General features: G+C 36.2%; 1 protein-coding gene across 1 annotated transcript; it reads right to left on the bottom strand.

Annotated features, from left to right (window-relative positions):
* Positions 1 to 6,460: 6,460 nt before the first annotated feature.
* Positions 6,461 to 11,464, bottom strand: LOC120168234 (endoplasmin homolog). Its single transcript, XM_039177024.1, has 15 exons — positions 11,340 to 11,464; positions 11,148 to 11,259; positions 10,887 to 11,040; positions 10,716 to 10,796; positions 10,443 to 10,554; positions 10,217 to 10,343; positions 9,992 to 10,130; positions 9,313 to 9,430; positions 8,982 to 9,187; positions 8,670 to 8,885; positions 8,385 to 8,550; positions 8,102 to 8,243; positions 7,828 to 7,978; positions 7,277 to 7,681; positions 6,461 to 6,973 (listed from the first exon to the last, which is right to left on the bottom strand). The coding sequence occupies exons 1-15, from the start codon at positions 11,404 to 11,406 to the stop codon at positions 6,707 to 6,709; spliced, it is 2,463 nt and encodes an 820-aa protein (XP_039032955.1). The 5' UTR covers positions 11,407 to 11,464; the 3' UTR covers positions 6,461 to 6,706.
* Between the last annotated feature and the right edge of the window lie 9,110 nt (positions 11,465 to 20,574).

Raw genomic sequence — 20,574 nt, 5'->3', positions numbered from 1 at the left:
TGGATAAGGTTATTTCAAACTATAACTGCTGCGCCTTTTAATCCCTTTACTTATTTATTACACCCTTTACATCTTTTCCTTCTTTTTCCTCTCACTAGTCATATTTGCATCCACGTCATTGATTTTCCTTTTGACATCTTTACCACATCTATTCAACGAAATACTCATGCATTCCCTAAAGAAAAAGATTTTAGGAATCTTAAAGGTAGAGGAAAAAACTGTTTATCTATGAAATTTCTAAACAATTGGAATGCTGCGGGGATCCCTTGATAAAGTTGTGTTTCTTTGGTCCCGTCTTACAACATGATATCTCATCAACATGCGGTTAGCCTTATCGTAATCCGCTGCAGCCAAGGGATTTGCTACGAAAAATATCGACTCTTGTAGGTTCTAGCATATAATGCGAAGGGAAGTTCTGTAGTGCGACGTTTAAAAACGATTAAAAAATGACGTGATCGGTTAAATAAGTGACCGGTTATGTTATATCATTTAACCGGAAATATTATCAAGTACAATAACATATTAGGTACCGCTTATATAATGTAATAGGTAGCGCTTATATAATGTAATAGGTAGCGCTTATATAATAAAATAGGTTAATTACTAGAAACATTATCAATCACAATAACATATTAGATACCACTTATATAATGTAATAGATAGCGCTTATATAATAAAATAGGTTAATTACTGGTAACATTATTAAGCACAATAACATATTAGGTACCGCTTATATAATGTAATAGGTATCGCTTATATAATGTAATAGGTAGCGCTTATATAATAAAATAGGTTAATTACTAGAAACATTATCAATCACAATAACATATTAGGTAGTGCTTATATAACGTAATAGGTAGCGTTTATATATTAAAATAGGTTAATTACTTAATTTGTTATTACAACATATTAGGTAAACGCATAAAATGTTACCAAGAATAACATAATCGGTTAATTACTGGAAACATTATTAAGTATAATAATATATTAAGTAGCGCTTATGTAACAAAATAGATAATTACTTACTTAATTTGTTATCAGTTATAATAAACTTACCTTAGGAATAAATGTTAATAAAATTTAAAATACATATTACATTAAAATACCTACCGTTTTATTGAAAACATTTTGATATTTCGATATAACAAATTAATTAAATGAATTTTAAGATTTTCCAAAAAGATTTTCTAAGTATATTCGATATATTTATTCTAATATCAAAATATTACTCCAAATCTTTCAAATGTCTTTTTAATCCTTACTCAAGTGTAAAATTAAGTTTTAGTCTTAAAATAATCTCAAAACAATTTTACAAAATATTTTGAACCATTTCAAAGCCAAAATTTTCAGATTGCTCAGAGGGAACCGATTCCCCCCTGAATGGTTTGGCTTCGAGAATTCCAGTATGCTCGGAGGGAACCGATTCCCACCAATGTTCAACGGTCGAAATATTTGAATTTTACACTTAAGGAACCGATTCCCCCACGCTCCAGGCTGTTTTATTAATTGATTTTACACTAAAACGGCTATATTATCTTCACTAATCATCCCCAATGTTCAGAAGTGATTCAAGGTGTATTTAAGCAAGCTTAGAAGCCATTGATCAACAACAAGAAACATCAAGCAACTAGAATCAAGAGAGAATCAAAGAGAAAGCATCAAACCTCAAGTTTGATCATTTCAAGCCTATCTTTCATTCAATATTCATTTTGCTTTCAAGAATACTTATTGTGCTCAATTGTATTCATTCTTGAGTGTTCTTTTCTTTGTTCTAGAATTGTGCAAACAATCTACATTGTGAGGATTTCCTTGTAAGTTTGCAAATTTGTATTGTTCTCTTTGGGAGAGAGTGTTCTCAAGAATTTTGGGTATAATTCTTGAGGGTTTGTAAGGTTACTCTTTGTCCTCAAAAGAAAGACAAATTAGTGAATTTGTGGAAAATCCTTAGTGTGGATAGCTAAGGTAGTGGACGTAAACTTTGATTGAGAAATTCTAACCACTCTAAATCGATGTGCAAATTTCTTTCAATTTTCTGCAAAAGCTTCCACCAAAATTTTAATCGCCAATTCACCCCCTCTTGGCCATATTCGTCAATCGATTAACTCAACAATTAGTATCAGAGCCTAACTCATTTGAAGGTTTAATCGCCTCTTGAGTCGATTCGGGAAGAGTTAAATCGATAATCAAAGTTATCAATGGCCTCTACTTCAAACTTTGACTCCGGTCTCGATTCGATACCGTCAACAAGCCTTCTTTCTTCAACGGGGCTAACTATGCCTATTGGAAAAATAGGATGATGTACTTCATTCAAGCAAGTGACATGGGAGCATGAAATGTCGTAGAAGAAGGATACATCAAGCCTCTCACTCATCCAAGATTGTGAGTGAATGAGAGACAAAAATGTTCCAGCTCAACTCCAAAGCCATCCATATCATATTTTGTGCTCTTGGACCAGATGAATACGGAAGAGTTTCATCTTGTACAACCGCCAAATAAATATGGGACAAACTTCAAGTCACTCATGAAGGTACCGATGAGGTAAAAAAATCTAAAATTAGTATTATAACGCATAGCTATGAAAATTTCAGGATGAAACCAAATGAAGATATCAAAGCTATGACGGATAGATTTTCAACGATTGTCAATGGTCTCAAATCATATGGAGAGATCATTTCAAAATGAAAAGCTTGTGAGGAAGTTAGTATACTCCCTTCCAGCAATCATCGAGTCTAAGGACCTAACGTCCTTAACTCTTGAAGAGCTAATCGATTCACTCCTCACTCATGAAATGATGCTTGAAGATGAGGTGGACCTCGATAAGATTGAAGAGACACCAAAAGAGAAGGAGAAGAAGAAAAACATTGGAGTTGCTCTCAAATCCACAAAAGATGAGAGTGATTCGGATGAAGATGACGATGACGAGGAAATGGCATTGTTTGCCAAACGGTTCAGAAAAATGATGAGACCTTACCGAGGAAGAAAATTCAAACGAAATGAATGCCTAAAAATAAACCAAAAGAGAAGGACCCAATCATTTGCTATGAATGCAAAAAGCCGGGGCATGCCAAATATGATTGTCCACAATTGAAGAGAAAGGGTCAATCAAAAATTAAGCACAAGGCTCATGTGGCTACATGGAGCGATGAAGAAGGTTCCGATGAAGAGGAACAAGAAGTAGCAAACTTGTGCTTGATGGCATTCGGGGAAGATTCTAAGGTAACCTCTAACTCATCTGATTTTGATGATATATCCTATGATGAGCTATTAGAGGAATATAATGGGTTGGCTTCAGATTATGAGAAATTGTTTTTAAAATATAAAAATGATGTTTCAAAATTGAAAAATGAAATAAACTCATATCCAAAACCAACAACGATCTTGAAAGTAAAATAAAAGATTTGCAAATCAAACTATAAGAGTTTGAAAAGAAAAATTTGGACTTGCAAAATTTACTTTCAAAGGTCAATGATGATCATCAAAAGAAAATTGATGATCTTAAAGCTTCTTTTGATAAAGTTGGAACAAATCGTTTTGAAAATAGAGAAAATTCCAACTTTGTTAGAAAAAGTTTTAAAAACTACAATCATAAAGGTCCCCAAAGAACCTCTAATGGAAAAATCGTTAGAAGTATATGGGTTCCTAAAGAGCTCATTACTACTAAAGATAAGGATGTCCTACACAAATGGATACCTAAGGGGACTAGGATTTTGGAAACTAATGGATATGGACCGAAAAGAATTTGGGTACCAAAAATTAGAAATTAATCTATGTTTGTAGGAAAAGGAGCATTGCTACAAGGCACGGGAAACAAATCTAAATTCATGGTACCTTGATAGTGGATGCTCAAGACACATGACCGGAGACAAAAGCCGGTTCATTGAGCTTAACGCCAAAAATGGAGGAGAAGTGACTTTTGGTGATGATTCAAAATGTCACATTGAAGGTATATGTACAATAGGTAATACCTCTTCCATGCAAATTAAAAATGTGTTATATGTGAATGGATTAAAGCATAATCTCTTGAGTATTAGTTAATTATGTGATAAGGGATTCAATGTCATATTTGAAACTAATGGTTGTAAAGTCATTGATATTGCATCTAATAGGATTATGTTTGTTGGTCATACAATAGGAAACATACATGGTGCATTTAGACTCTATAGAAATGACTAATTTATGTCTAGTTGTAAAGGATGAGCATGATAGTTGGTTATGACATAGGAGACTAGGACATGCTAGCATGAGTGTTTTGCAACGGTTAGTTCAAGGAGAATTGGTTCGAGGGCTGCCTAAACTAAAATTTGATAATGATAAAATCTGTGATGCTTGTGCTAAAGGAAAACAAAAGCGAGTTTCTTTTAAATCCATTAATGATGTGTCAACTAGTAGAGTATTACAATTGATCCATATGGATCTTTTTGGGCCAACTAGGACTACTAGCTTGGGTGGAAAACAATATGCATTTATCTTGGTAGATGACTATTCTAGATATACTTGTGTTATATTCTTAAGTACTAAAGATGAAGCATTAGAAAATTTCATCACATTTTTAAAAGTAATCCAAAACGAAAAAGATTACTCTATCACTAGTGTTAGAAGTGATCATGATACTGAATTTGAAAATCTTGGATTTAATGAGTTTTGTAATTCTAATGGTATTAGCCATAATTTTTCAGCACCTAGAACCCCTCAACAAAATGGAGTTGTTGAGAGGAAAAATTGAACTTTAAAAGAAATGGCTAGAAACATACTTTGTGAAAATAATTTGCCAAAATATTTTTAGGTAAAAGCCATAAATACCACTTGTTATATTATAAATCAAATAATGATTAGACCTTAATCCGACTTTCGTGAGACAACCCTGAAAAGTCGAGAAACAAAAGGGGAAAAGCCAAAACCTATCAATGCTTTTAGAGGGGTCTTCAGAATCAAATATAGGCTTCCGTCGGTATGACGCATATCTTTTTCTAAAGTAATAGAAAGACGAGACAGAGGAAAAAGGACGTGACGGCCTGACGGGGAAAATAAGTTTTAAGTAATTATCAAAAATGATTCTTTACACGATGGATAACATGTCAAATGACACTCACATTTGTTGGTTCTTTATAGTTTCTCTTGCTCTCTGATTGTGACTTGACTTGAGCAGGTAATTCCTTTGCAGACAAGTTGCAAGGCTAGCTAATTAAGGTAGTACACTAGCTTTAACATGTCATAAAAATTTTAGTTGGTGATGAGGCTTGATCCTGGGTTTGTAGAGTTGAGGGATTGCTTACTTTCCCTCCGGTTATGAGAACATGGAAATTAGGTTAGCTGCAGAAATATTTGAACATGCAAGTAGAAATGCCACTTTTGCATGTCATTACGTTTATCACAAAGAGGATAAAAATAGTTATAGTGTTAGTGGTGGATGCCCAACCGCTTGTTTAGGTAAAATACAGGTATAATATCCTAGTTGATATCGACCACGAAGAGCGAACTTTGGAAATCTTTTAACGCTTTAAGTGAAAATGTACTTATTCTGACAGAGATAACCATCTAGCAATACTGCTTAATAGTATTTGTTAATATTTCCCCTTATATATATATACTTATTTCCTTGTTCTGATTTCTTAACGGTTAATCTTCATAATTAATATGCAAGCAAAAGTTACTATTATTCCTGGATACACTAATTTTAGATCACATACCTATAACATTTCAATTGTATTAGCCGTATTGGCACGAACAGATTTTGATAATATTTATTCTGTTGTGTGGGTGTAAATGGTATAAACTTCTGAACATGCAACGTAGGTGTTTTCACTTTGGCAAAACATAGGCATGTGCTCTAATGATTCAAACCCCACTTTGGTGGCTGTTGCAGGCGCTGAAAACAACCAAGGTGATGATGAATGACGGTGCGGGTGAGCAGTGGAGAGCTAACGATGATTCAAAGGTCCCACTGGCAAATGCCTACGTTTATATTGTCATGGTTTAGCATCGGCAGTCTTTTACTCTAATTGCTAACTAAAAAGGCAAAGTTGGGTTTTTGCTTTTCTCCGTTATATTTTTTAGCCTTTTAATGGCCTCAATCCCTGGGCTCCATGTATCCTCGATCAGGGTATCAGCCCTTGGGTTGAGCCCAATTAAACTTTCTATCGACCATATATAGATAAATTTAGGAAAAATTTTCTGTATTAATATAAAACTAAATGAATTTTATACACTTCCATAAATGTTTTACAATCAATATTTTAAACATTTATTTGTTAAATTTATTAATCCATGTTTTACAGTAAACATGCTTCATCAACTTGATTCTGTATTAAATGTTAATACTTCCCCCCCGATAATTTTGGTTTTCTTATTTTTGATAAATAATTTTGGTAATTATATTTAGGACCATCACCGAACCCGTGCCAGTTAACATTTGATCGAACGAAGTTAATAAGAAACATCCATCGGTACTAGTAAGTGAAATCTGTAATGCTTTGACATGCATTAGAAGAAACGAAAAATGCACATAGCTTAACTAATTTCAGCACCTCAACCACCACTTGGATGCTAAAGACAAAATTCCTGGCAACTATTGTTACATTTGAACTCCACTGTAATGTTTACTTCAAGTTTCAGACTTAAAATGCATGATGAATTGATAATGCAGTTTGTTTAGGTTCCATTGACTAAGGGTAAAACTCAACAACGCTGTATCCCAAGGCTTCAGAATCTACAACTCATCCTTCAGATCAGAAGGCTCTGCCTTTGCATCATATTTAGCAGTTTCAGCTTCACCCTTCAGACTGCCTGCATCTTCTGTCTCAGTTTCTTCTACATCATCTTCCTCCTCTACCGTTGCATCAGGACTGATATCTAGGCTAGATCTAACTGAGCTGTAGATGCGAGAGGCGAACTCCTTGGGGTCGGGTAGATTGAAGCCACTCTCCATCAAAGCTGTCTGATAGATAAGCTGAGCTGTTTGCTTGACACCCTCATCCTGAAGATCCAGCAAATGTTTTCACCAAAAAAAAAAAGAGAGCAGAAGAATAATATACCGATTCCTACATTTTAGTTAACGACTAATAAATGCATGCAGAGAGAGAGAGAAATCATCCCGGTTTCAGATTCACCGGTGTGAGCATCATTTTGTGGCACATACAAGGACCACTTAATGATGAATTGTTCCTACAAACAAACTACATATTCATGCTAGATCACTATAATGCTTGGAACAAGATTTTGAAAGGAAAATTATTCATACAAACTACACATGCATGTTTCCTATTGAATATGTATGTACCTCAGGGTCCTTAACAACTCTCTCACGAAGCTCCTTGATGATCGGGTGCCTTGGGTTGATCTCAAGTACCCGCTTGCCACGCATGTATGCTTGCTTGCTAGCATCCGATAGGGTTTGAGATTGCATGATCCTCTCCATATTAGAGCTCCATCCAAACTTTGATGTAACAACCACACAAGGAGTGTTGTCCAAACGGTTGCTAATTTTCACCTCATCAACATTCTCACCTGCAAGTGCACCCTTCCACCATTTGGTAAGTTCCTTAAATGACTCCTTGAGTTCTTTGTTCTTAGGGTCTTTTCCAATTTTTAGGCCTTCCTTGGATACATTTTGGAATTGTTTTCCATCATAATCCATCAGGTACTGCATCAGGTATTCATCAACAGGATCTGTGAAGAAAATAACCTGGAAGCAAACAAAGGTCATTAAAAACAAACGGAAATAAAAACACACACATAGATCAAAGGGAATAAAATAAGTAGAAGAAAGATGTGAAAAAAGGTTTAAAACATGTAGATAACTGAAGCTAACAACAAATGTTTTTGCAATACCTCATAATTTTTCTTCTTGAGCCTCTCCAAAAATGGAGATTTTTCCAACTGCTCCTTGCTGGTTCCTGTGATGTAGAAGATATCCTTCTGTCCTGATTTCATTCTTGAGATGTACTGATCTAGTGAAGTCAATTTACCATCTGATTTGGTGCTGCATGGAAATTTATACTAATATTTAGTCAGGACTGGTAATGAGGAAGAGAATTTTTCAAAGAAACTAAAGATTGCAACAGAACTATATACAAAGGGTTAAAACACATATAAGACCAGATACCTCTCAAATCGTAGGAGTTTTGCCAAGCGGTTTCTATTGGTTGCATCCTCAATGATGCCAAGTTTAATGGATTTTCCAAATTCATTCCAAAACTTGGTATATTGACCTTTTTTCTCATCATCATCACCAGATTTTTCAATTTCTGCATACCATATTCAGTACAATCAGTAAAACAGAAATAACCCAAGATGAAAGAGTTTCATTTTGAAAGGCAATTAAGCCACAGTCCAGGCTGAACTGTTTGTAAATTATTTTCAAAGAACTAAAAGCAATCATAACATGCCTTTATCATCTTTGCCACTGGACTCATCAGGATCCTCCGCAGCTATTTTACGAATCATATCAAGGGCTTTCCTAATAAGTTTCTTCTTGATTGTTTTCAAACTGCTGTGGGCTTGCAACATCTCTCTTGAAACATTGAGTGGCAGTGTATCAGAATCAACAAGACCCTGCTCAATAGATTATCCACAAAAGGAGGGAAAAAAACAATCAGGTTGAAATAACATAACTCAGAAACCTCACGACTGCAGATTCCAAGAACAATAGAACTTTTTATATCTTCAATTACCTTCAAAAAGCTCAAATACTTCGGCAAAAGCTCATCAAATTCCTCAGAGATAAAAACTCGTCTAACATACAACTTCAAGTTGGCTTTATTGGTGTTGTAGTAACTCTCATACAGATCATGAGGAGCTTTAGGAGGCACAAACAAAACGGCCTTGAACTCGACATCACCTTCAGCAGTGAAGTGGCTCCAGGCCATGGGCTTCTCATCAGTAAAGTCCTGCAAAGCATGAAAAATAACATTTACAAGAATAAAAGTTAGAAACTTCTCCATGGTATTTTAAGAATTATGAAGCTAGGAAATATGAAAAATTACCTTTGCTAAAGAGTGATAGAACTTCGTGTATTCTTCATCTGTCACCTCCTTTGGACTGCGCAACCATATAGCCTTAACATCATTCAGAAGCTCCCATTCATAAGTAGTTTCCTTCACCTTCTTTGTCTTTGGTTTCTTTTCGGCATCATCATCCTCACTTTTTTCAGCATCTTCATCATCTCCTTCCTCGGAAGAGCTGGTATCAGCTGTTTGGAGCAATAAAAGAACCAACATTAGCAATTAGAACAAGCACACTCTTTACAGGAAAAGGAAGGATGGCATCAGAAAGTCTTATATAAATATAAACATGCTAGTTTCCAGTGATACGTACCGTTCTCCTCCTCATCACTTGAATCATCTTCATCTGCAGGAACCTCAACATCGACCTCTTTGCTTGCCCAGATATAAATGGGGAAGTTAATGAATTCAGAATATTTCTTCACCAACTCCTGCAGATGTGTTAAATTGTCAACAAAAGTGGCCAGCACTTTCGGGGGGATTTCAACACAAATTGTCAAGTTTAGCTGCATTTTTTGGTGGTGTGGTGCAAGTTGGCAGGAGAAAATGTTGAAAATGTAAAGGGATAATCACACATTTAGTCATTGCATTTTTTAGGGTATTTACAAGATTAATCCCTAAGCTTTAACTATAAATACCCTAGCCCATTTAGCTTCAAAATCATCCCAAAATCTTTCAGTTCTCTCTCAAGTGTGTTTTGTAAACACCTGTAATTTTTTCTCTTTAGTAAAATATCTACATCAGTCCGGAGACGTAAGCAAATTGGCTGAACTCCGTTATCAATTTTTCGGATATTATAGGAAAATTACTTGTTATTCGTTTTATTTCCCAACAAGATGAAAACATAAGATGTATCCTTAGCATATTTTCAAAAGACCAAGCATAAATCAATACATCAAACTGACGACATGATGGATCATATAAAACCCAGACAAAATCATATGCCTAAAATAAAGTTTAATGTAAACAAACAAGACTTGAGCTACACTAACCTTCAATTTGCTTTCCTCCAAGTACTCCTGAGCTTCTTCCCTAAGATGCAATCTAATCTCAGTTCCACGTCCCAATGGTTCATTCCAAGTATCCTCAGAAATAGCAAATGCCCCATCAGCGTTTGATTCCCATACATACCTGAAAAGCAAAGCAAATTCATTAAACCGTCAGGTAACAATGATTCAAACACTTCTATAATAACTGCATTAAGCTAGAATACTTACTGTTTGTCATCATTGTGTTTACTTATAACTTCAACATAGTCGGCTACCAAATATACAGAGTAGAAACCAACCCCAAACTGCCCAATCAGGTTAAGGTCTCCACTGCTTTGCATTTTCTCAACAAAAGCTGCATCAAGAAAAGAAGGAAAACAAGCAATTTAAGAAATTAAACTTCATTCTGATTAAGAAACGACTCTTGAAGAAAATAAATCTAAAATGTATTTACCAGAAGTTCCAGATTTTGCAATTGTTCCCAAGTTCTTGATTAAATCTTCTTTTGTCATTCCAATACCTCTGTCGCGAAGTGAAAGTATTTTCTTCTCTTTGTCCAACTTAATCTGCAATTCATCAGGTTTATAAGGCTGATAAATACTGATTCAGAAATTTCACATGTACATGCTCATCAGCTCATGCCCGTTTAGTAACATTTATAGATAATGGGGACTAGAGCTTCCTGCATCGATTTCCATACAATAAATTTCTAACGTACAGCACTAACCTGGATCTCCAAGTTGGAAGTGTCACCTTCACCCAGAACTTCTTTTTCTGTGAGTGAAAGGAACCTAATCTTGTCCAACGCCTAAACTCAAAAGAAGTTTCCATTCAGATTTAGAGCAAAAACAACAACAACAAAAACAATCACAAAATAAAAGAAAAGCTGAAAACTTACATCAGAAGCATTTGAGATCAACTCCCGGAGAAAAATATCCTTGTTGCTATAAAGAGAATTGATAATAATGTCCATAAGCCGAGACACCTCAGCTTGAAACTCAAATTTCTCCGCATTATTGCGAAGCGATCTAGAAGAAATCGACTCAGTTTCCCTGAAAACAAAAGCAAAAGAAAATCAAATTACATTTTCGGATTCAAAACATAACAGATAAAGGCAAAAAGGTCAGTAAGAGCTTATTCTTAGAAAAATTATGCAAACCTTTTAACGACGTCAGAATCAGTTTGTAAACCGGTAGGCACAGCGCCGATCTTTTCCTCAACTTTTGGAGTATCTACGACTCCTTCATCGGCATTTGCCTGTACTTTTCTACCTGAAACAACAGTAAATCCAGATTCATAAAGCGAACACTAGGAAAATGTAAGGAAGATTTGAGTAAGCTGAGTAGCTGACCTTGATCTGAGAGGAGACTGAGAAGGCAAAGAAGGGTCAAAGCGGAAGGGATCGCCCACTTCCTCATTGTGTTGCTTCAAATCTGTTTTGTTAGTATAATCAGTAAAGAGATCTCTACCAATTTGTTTGAAATGTTGTGTCGGTATAGCGAGGTTTTATATACCGGAGGTTTTAGGAAGGTAGGGGGCTTTAGATCTTGATTAGATTGTACCTTAACGATTGTCTCTCGATTGGTTATTGGTGCCAGCGTGGATGATCTAACGGTTAATGATTAAACTTATAACACGTGTAATCATGTTATTGGTTTTGCTTTGTTTGTTCGACGTGGAGGACTGTGTTATGGCCGGCTCCACACGAGACGACTTCAAGTTCTAAGTCTACTTGACCTACTGATTAATAATCCAACGGTTTTGCTTCCGGGAACGTGGCACAATTTCATTGGGTATTGGTCTCCCGCTTGACGTGGATGAGGAAATTTTTCTAGATAGTTTCTATGTCGGAGCTTGGCTCGGAAATATTACAACTCAAGTTGACTGCCTTTCAGTTATGAGTTCCAGTTTCCACATAAAGTATTTAAATTTTGATAATTAGACCTCGTTAGCAAATTTTTGTTATTTAAGTTGGCTTTCTTTTATTATTTTCTTCTTAAATTCATTATTTTCTTTTCTTTATTTCAAATATTTTTCCTTCTTAATATGTTAATTTTGGTAAGTATAGTTGACATGTTCCCATTTAATAATTTTTTTTATGTGAGATGAGTAACTTACTGAATGAGGGTAGTTTTGCCATACAAAGCGTTATTATTTTAAAAACCTCTAAAAAATAATTTTTTAACAGTAACTTTGAATTAAATTTGTTAGAAAAATACTTTGAAATTGTATACGTATGATTACATCGTGTCTTACGAAAAGTGAGTAAATGTCTCGTGTTACACAAAGTACGAAGTTTATCTAACATGAACACACTTTTAAGAAAATATAATTTAATATTAGAATTAATGACATCGCATTATATATAAGGCGAGATAATATAATGATTAAATTAGAAGTGAGATGATCAATAGTGTAATTCATCCTAAAATAAATTAGGTCACGTTCTTTTCTACGTAATAGTTCCCCCCTCTTATTCTACAATTGCCTTCCACATCAACTAGGGTTTATGGGTTTTAAGCATTAACCTTAGAGCACACTGTTGCGCCATTTTAGGTAGAGAAAATCGCCTCAGTGACAAAAAATGTCTTATAATATACGATTTTAACCAATTTTTTTTGGATTTGCCAAAATGACCAACAAAATCGCAACGCGAAATAAAAATCGCAACGCGATCCCCAGAATCGCAAATCAGTTTTCAAAATCGCAACGCGATTCTTGAAAATCGCAATGCGATAGTACAAATTCGCATTGCGATTTTCAAGAATCGCAACGCGAATATGAAAATCGTAACGCGAACACATAAATCGCAACGCGTATCCGTAAACCGCAACGTGTATCCGTAAATAGCAACGCGTATCCGTAAATCGCAATGCGTATCCGTATATCGCAACGCGTATCCGTAAATCGCAACGATAATCCGTAAATCGCAACGAGAATCTGTAAATCGCAACGATAATCCGTAAATCGCAACGAGAATCTGTAAATCACAACACTAAAATTTTGGGTATATAACTACGCAACAGCAGTAAATCATAAACTAAATCCCTAAATCGCAACTCATTCCATCTCCATCTATCACTCTCTCCGGCGACATCCGTTCCTATATCCAACGACATCCTTCCCAATCCGGCAACAGGTTTTAGTTTCGCAGCTCGTCTGTTTAGTAAATTAATTTACAACCATGAAATCATCTAATGTTGATCATGTTTGGATAGATTTGTGTTTTGGAGGGTCATGGGATAATGTTCATGGTGTTTTACAATATATGCCTTTACCCATGAATCTTCAACTAAAATTGTCTTTACAAAAGTTAACTTATGAAACTCTAATGCTACGTGTTTCAAATAAATTGAATTTAGAGCCCCTAAGTGGATTTAGGCTGTCTTATCAGAGAAATGGTAAAGTTTATTTGTTAACCGACAATGAAGATGTTGAACGATTCATTGCTTACATTAGTGTTTCACAAGATGATGTTACATTGTATGTTGTTGAACCTAGAAGTAGTATTGTTGGGTCAGTAGCGGGTAGTAATCAACTAAGTTTTTCTCAAAACCCACAACCTTTCTCTAATCCAAATCAACTTTCAGCACCAAATTCCGGTTTTCGTATTGACCAGTTAGACGATGATGAGCCAACAGAAAAAATTTTGAGTACTAGTCAGTATTCGAAATTTGGTCTTGGTCAATATCCGGACTTTGATATTGGTCAATACACGGATTTTGATGATGTTTCAGAAGAAGAAACAGACCCTGCGTGTAATGATTTTGATATTGGTCAATACCCGAATTTTGATGATGAAACAGCCGTTGCCGAAGAATGTATTGTTGATGATAATGAGGAGGAAGTTACGACTGTGAATGAACATGTTGAACATCCATTCTGTAATTCATATAATCCTGAAGAAGAAAAAGAAGAAGAAAAAGTCCCCGAAGAAAAGAAAATGCCACGGGCGTATAACTGGAATATGCCAGAATTACTTCAGATACCGGAAGAAGAGTTGGTAAAGAAAGCAGTTGATTGTTACACAAAAGTTATTCGTATCAAGAAAGATGATTGTTTTGATACAAAGGAAGACTTGAAGATAGCTTTGTATACGAAATGTGTGGAAGATGGCTATCAACTAAAAGTTAACAAATCAAGCAAAGATCGTTTCGAAACAAGGTGTATGATTGACAAAAACTGTACGTGGCGTATGATTGCAAAGAGAATAAAAGATTGCGAAATGTTTCAAGTTAGGACTTTTATTGATAAACATACATGTTCAAGAACCCAAGTTTTTCCTCACCATAGACAGGCAAACAAAAAGGTGTTGGGTGGTTTTCTGGCTGAGTTAATGTTTTTGAATGGCAGGGTATATCGGGGACATGAAATTATGACTGACATGAATGCTCGGTTCAAGATTAGTATATCATATTCTCAAGCTTGGAGAGCCAAATGTTATGCCTTGGAATTGTTGAGGGGGTCGCCAGAAGCATCGTTTGCCCAACTGCCGGCTTATTGTCACAATTTAAAGCTGAAAAATCCTGGGTCGGTAACTCATATCAAAACAGATAGAGATGGACACTTTGAGTTGCTGTTTATCGCCATTAGTGCTACGGTTAGTAAATCAATATAATTTTGTTGACTCATTTTGTTAGTTACATGCATTTCACATTTAAATGATTATATTTCTTGTGTATATTATTTTGTAGATTCGTTCGTTTATTACTTGCATGCGCCCAGTTATTATAGTTGACGGAGCACATTTGAAAGGTCGATACCTTGGAGTAAACTTATTAGCAGTAGCCATGGATGCTAACAATGGGATATTGCCAATAGCTTACGGGGTTGGCAAATCTGAAACCTCTGATTCATGGACATGGTTTATGGGGCATCTTAGGGATTGCATAGGTCCTATTAGCAATCTGACAATCATATCCGATAGGGCAAACTCAATTGACAACGCTGTTAGAAGGTGTTTCCCAGATGCTTTTCATGGACTTTGTGGTGTTCATTTGTATAGAAATCTAAAATCAAGGTCTGCTGGTATAAAAAAGCACAAATAGACATACTGGAAGGCTGTAAAAGCTTATCGGGAAGTGGATTTCAATAAGCATATAAATTGTTTAAGACGTGTTTTGCCTCAGTGTGCTCAAACACTAGAAGATGTCGGGTTTGAAAGATGGTCAAGAGTACATCAACTTGGAGCAAGATATGGTTTCATGACGTCTAATAGTGCAGAATCAATCAACGCTCTAAGTCGTCATTCCCGGAAATTACCCCTTACTATGTTAATGGAGTTTTTTCGAGCCTCTATTCAACAGTGGTACTACAAGAAAAGAAACCATGCAGGTATTATTTCTTTGAATTCGTAACTTATCATATTTATATATTTTACTAAGTATTGTTTATTTAAATTTACAGGAACATTGGAACATCGTGTTACACCATGGACTGAAAAAAAGATAACGAAACGTGTTGTGAAGTCAACGTCATGGAGAGTTGAACCATGTTCAAACACTTTATTTCAAGTACTGGATAATAACTTAAATGGGCTAGTCGATCTAAATGCAAAGACGTGTAGTTGTATGAAATGACAAACATCTGGTTATCCGTGTGGCCATGTTATAAAAGTTGCTCTTCATTTAAACCAAGATGATTCAAGCGCATACGCTATGGATTGCTACACTACAGAAGTTTATCGACAGACTTATGTCGAGATTGTCTACCCTATTCCACATCCTTCTGAGTGGGACATACCAGATGACTTACAAACAGTTTTGCCACCAGCCATGGACAGAAGGCTACCTGGCCGACCAAAAAGTCACGATCGTATACCGTCTAAGGGTGAAGAGAAGAAGAGATCGACATGTAGTCGGTGCAAGGAAAGTGGTCATACAAGGTTGACATGTGGATCACCAGTGCCATCAAAATCATCTTTTCCTCTACCAAAATATGGATCCTCATCAAAATCCAAAGCTCATATGGTGTCAAGCAAAAGGCAATCATCTTTAAAATCCCAATCACAATTGGCTTCACCTTTTGGGACTGTTAACTTAGGTGATTTTTAAATGCAAACGTTGTATTATGTGGATTTTATGTGTGAACTTTTAACATTTTCAGTTGAATTAATGACTCAGGCCAACCATTTTGACTTAACCAACTCTTGTTATTCAGTTGTTATCACTTATTAGGCATGCATTTGACTATCGCAACACGGAAATTACAATCGCAACGAGAGAATCGCAATGCGAAATGAAAATCCCAACATGAAAATCGCAATGCGGAAATGAAAATCGCAATGCGAAATGAAAATCGCAATGCGAAATGAAAATCACAACGAGAGAATCGCAATGCGGAAATGAAAATCGCAATACGAAATGAAAATCGCAACGAGAGAATCGCAATGCGAAATGAAAATCGCAATGCGAAATGAAAATCGCAACGAGAGAATCGCAATGCGAAATGAAAATCGCAACGAGAGAATCGCAATGCGGAAATGAAAATCGCAATGCGAAATGAAAATCGCATTGCGATTCTCTCGTTGCGATTTTCATTTCGCATTGCGATTCTCTCGTTGCGATTTTCATTTCGCATTGCGATTTTCATTTCGCATTGCGATAGTCATTTTTGCCTTCAACATAATGCAGATTGAAATCAACAAAATCAACCATTACATTTCAATCAATTAAACAATCACAAATAAGAATTATGTTCGCATCAATTACACAAATCAACTTTTACAAATCATCTTTTACAAATCAATTAAACAATCAAAAAATAAGCAATAATTCTTATTTCCAATCATCTACTATTGAATCAACTTTTACAAATCAATTAAACAATCAAAAACAATCAATTAAACTATTGAATCAACTTTTGCAGCCATACATCATTTTCACGCAGTTCACTTCTGAGATTAACCTGCAGAAACCAAACATTTGCTCAAACAACACTTTCTACACATCTAAAACCTACAAACAGCAAATTATTGAATTCTAGGTACTTAACCAAACATTTTCAAACCAAAAGTCTATAAACTTACCAATTGTTTATGTACATTTTTATAACGCGGATGCAGGTAGGCAGCGTCTCGTATATATCGATTTAGCCATATAATGCCGAAACCACAAGCCTACTGCAGCTCTATCTCTATCGGTGGGAGGTAGATACTTGGTGCTTCCCGTCGTCAAACGCTCCAACGCCAAGCATACGAGAGGACCACAATCTCCTCTGGCTCCTTCCGTTTGTTGTGGCGCGGTCTCGTCTCTAATAACTGTAATATTGAGCTTCTTTGGCTTCTTGTTTCCAGAACGAGTCCAATAATTGATCGCATCCAAGAATTTAGCCAAATGAGAGCTCCATCCCTTAATAATATCTCTTAAATCAGCCAATGATATGTAATTTATCATGCTGTCATACACTATTGTCTTAAGGGATGGGAGCTGAAGCTCGACGAGAATCCAATGTTTACGTTCCAAAACAGGGATAAACACCTGCAATCATAAGTAATAATTCATTCATTTGCGCACTTATTTCATAAAACCTTTAAACTCAATCTAAAATAAATACTAACCTTATCGACCTCCCACCATGCAGGATAAAGTTTAGCTTGTCCATTGCCCAAATCAAATGATTCATCTCGTGCATTCTTCAAGTGAACGGCGTTAAAAGACGTCGGCATAATTGTATATCGTATATTTTTATTTTTCTTAAGTTTTCTTATTATTAGAAGACGTGTCACCCACGCATCGATATGCTGTTTTACAAAAAAAGACATATATTAGTGACTTACATAAATTTAAAAAAAAATTAATCAAATTGAAATATAAGAAAAATATAAGACTTACCCCCCATCGAAATAGCCATTGTCTTCGACCCCTAATAATACGCCCCACCAAGACCGATCAAGCAACAAATAGATATCATCGGTGAGCTTGCATATGTCAGTGAAACACCCCTGGCTCCGCTCATGTAGATAAAAATCAACTGCGGTCTTAGCCCAAAGGGTGTTATCCAGAATTGTGTCTGGTAGTTGTCTCCTCTCCACTTCCGATACCGGAATGGTACTGGCCGGTAACTTATACGAGATCCAACTCTCATCCATTATGTCCGGCACGTCAGAGGGTTTCTCAAGAAGCCTACATATGACGCCATGTGAATCGGGCTCTTGAATGGTGGGAGGGACCTCTTCAATGATGACAGTGGCCTCTTGAACGGTGGGAGGGGACTCTCGAGGAATGATAGGGGGGCCTCTTCAACGATAGGAGTGGACTCTTGAGGGATGACAGGCGAGTCGGGCTTCTTCTTGCGGTGTCTTCGCACTATTGGGGTGTACGGAGACTTAATAGCACGTGCACGCTGTCTGATGCGTGAACTCCGTCGTGCAAGCATAACCCGACGTAAAGCATCCACTCTATCGGGCCGCTAAATAATTAAATACAAAAATCAGTAAATAAACAGACATGATATTTAAACAGTGAAAACAAAGACAAATATGTTTCAAACTTGCATTGTATTCACCCAAGTCATTATTCTATCATAGTTCACAAAATGCATCAGATAACAAAGAAAAATATGTTTCAAACTAATACCCTGAAGTTAGTATTTGTCTTTGTTTTGTCTATTGGTTGAAGTAATGCAATCCATTCAAGTTTCAATTTGCAGAAGAAGAAATAGTTTACTTTCGCAACACGAAACTTAAAATCGCAACGCGAAATGAGAATCGCAACGAGAAACCAAAATCGCAACGCGAAATGAAAATCGCAACGACAGAATCGCAATGCGAAATGAAAATCGCAACGAGAGAATCGCAACGCGAAATGAAAATCGCAATGCGATTTTGGTTTCGCGTTGCGATTTTGGTTTCGCGTTGCGATTCTGTCGTTGCGATTTTCATTTCGCGTTGCGATTCTCTCGTTGCGATTTTAAGTTTCGTGTTGCGAAAGTAAACTATTTCTTCTTCTGCAAATTGAAACTTGAATAGATTGCATTACTTCAACCAATAGACAAAACAAAGACAAATACTGACTTCAGGGTATTAGTTTAGCAGAATTGGCAGCAACCGAACAAATTTACTTTCAACCAAAAGACAAAACAAAGACAAATACTTTTTCACAGTGTTAAAGAATACACAGTTTAGCAGAATTGGCAGCAACTGAACAAATTTACTTTCAACCAAAAGACAAAACAAAGACAAATACTATTTCACAGTGTTAAAGAATACACAGTTTAGCAGAATTGGCAGCAACCGAACAAATTTACTTTCAACCAAAAGACAAAACAAAGACAAATACTATTTCACAGTGTTAAAGAATACACAGTTTAGCAGAATTGGCAGCAACCGAACAAATTTACTTTCAACCAAAAGACAAAACAAAGACAAATACTATTTCACAGTGTTAAATAATACACAGTTTAGCAGAATTGGCAGCAACCGAATAAATTTACTAAGCAATCTAAGTGAAATGGCTAATCTAAGTGAAATTACGAGTAAATTTATCATTAAGTTAAATATGGAAAATCTTAAACTTACCTCGTTGCGTAGAGTATGAACCTCATTCTGCAACGATTCTATCATCTCACGTAGAGCGGCAACCTCAGCACGTAAAGTTGACACCTCCACACGCCATGCACCATCGTTATCGCGTAGAGTACCGATCTCCTCACGCAAGGCATTGACCTCATCACGTAACTCATCCCGTGGAGGTGGAGAACAAGGAGATAAATGTCGTGGCCTCTTTACCGGTCGCCTATCATGAGGTGATGGTGGAGAAGAGGCTCGATGATGTGACGGGATAGGTGATGGCTCTCGTTCTAGAGGTGTATAGTCGGGTCGATCGGGTGATGGCTCTGGGTGAGGTGATGGCTCTCGAATTGGAGGAAGTGGATGCTGCTCATCATCCGTGCCATCAAAAAAACTCTGACTAGCTTGCCACCAATCAGTGGCAAGCTCTGCCTCCGTGGGTGTCAGTCTTTGTAATGGAATGTTGGCCTCCTAACAATATAAAAACTCAAACAAAGTTAAACGTCTACTATTAATAACTTGTTTATATATTATATGAAAGTATTTATGTTAACTTACATTATTTATTGTTGCATATGGTATTAAGTCTTCCCAATCCAACAGATTTTTCCTCTTCCAGGAAATAGCCCTGGGAATATCATTTGACGTTTTTATTGCATATGTACGCATGCTGGGGAAAGCCTCGAATATCCAAATCTACAAACAATATAATAACAAAATTAGTAATTGTTAAATAATTAATTATAATTTTAGAAACATTATATAGAAATTCTTACCTTAAAGGCCCAAACAAAGCTTGACAAAGTGTATTTCGACCCATCGCCACGCAAACTTTTGCGGTCATCAAAGGCAGTAGACAACTTAGTCCAGGTAGCTTTCCATATATACGAACCCCACGGAAACAGATTCCATGCATTCAGGTCCTCTACCAATATTATTAGCTCCCGAGGAATAGGTTGTCTGGCCTCTCTGCCTAAAAAGCCGGCATACACAAGTAGTAGAAGGCATACTCGGACAACATCGACGTCATCCATCCGAGTGAAACCAGCTTTCTTATTAAACAATTTCTTCAGGTCGT

The sequence above is a fragment of the Hibiscus syriacus genome, unplaced genomic scaffold, assembly GCF_006381635.1.
Source record: "Hibiscus syriacus cultivar Baekdansim isolate YM2019G1 unplaced genomic scaffold, ASM638163v2 tig00111715_pilon, whole genome shotgun sequence".
In the NCBI taxonomy this organism is placed as follows: domain Eukaryota; kingdom Viridiplantae; phylum Streptophyta; class Magnoliopsida; order Malvales; family Malvaceae; genus Hibiscus; species Hibiscus syriacus.
This window is presented reverse-complemented; position numbering and strand designations above follow the sequence as displayed.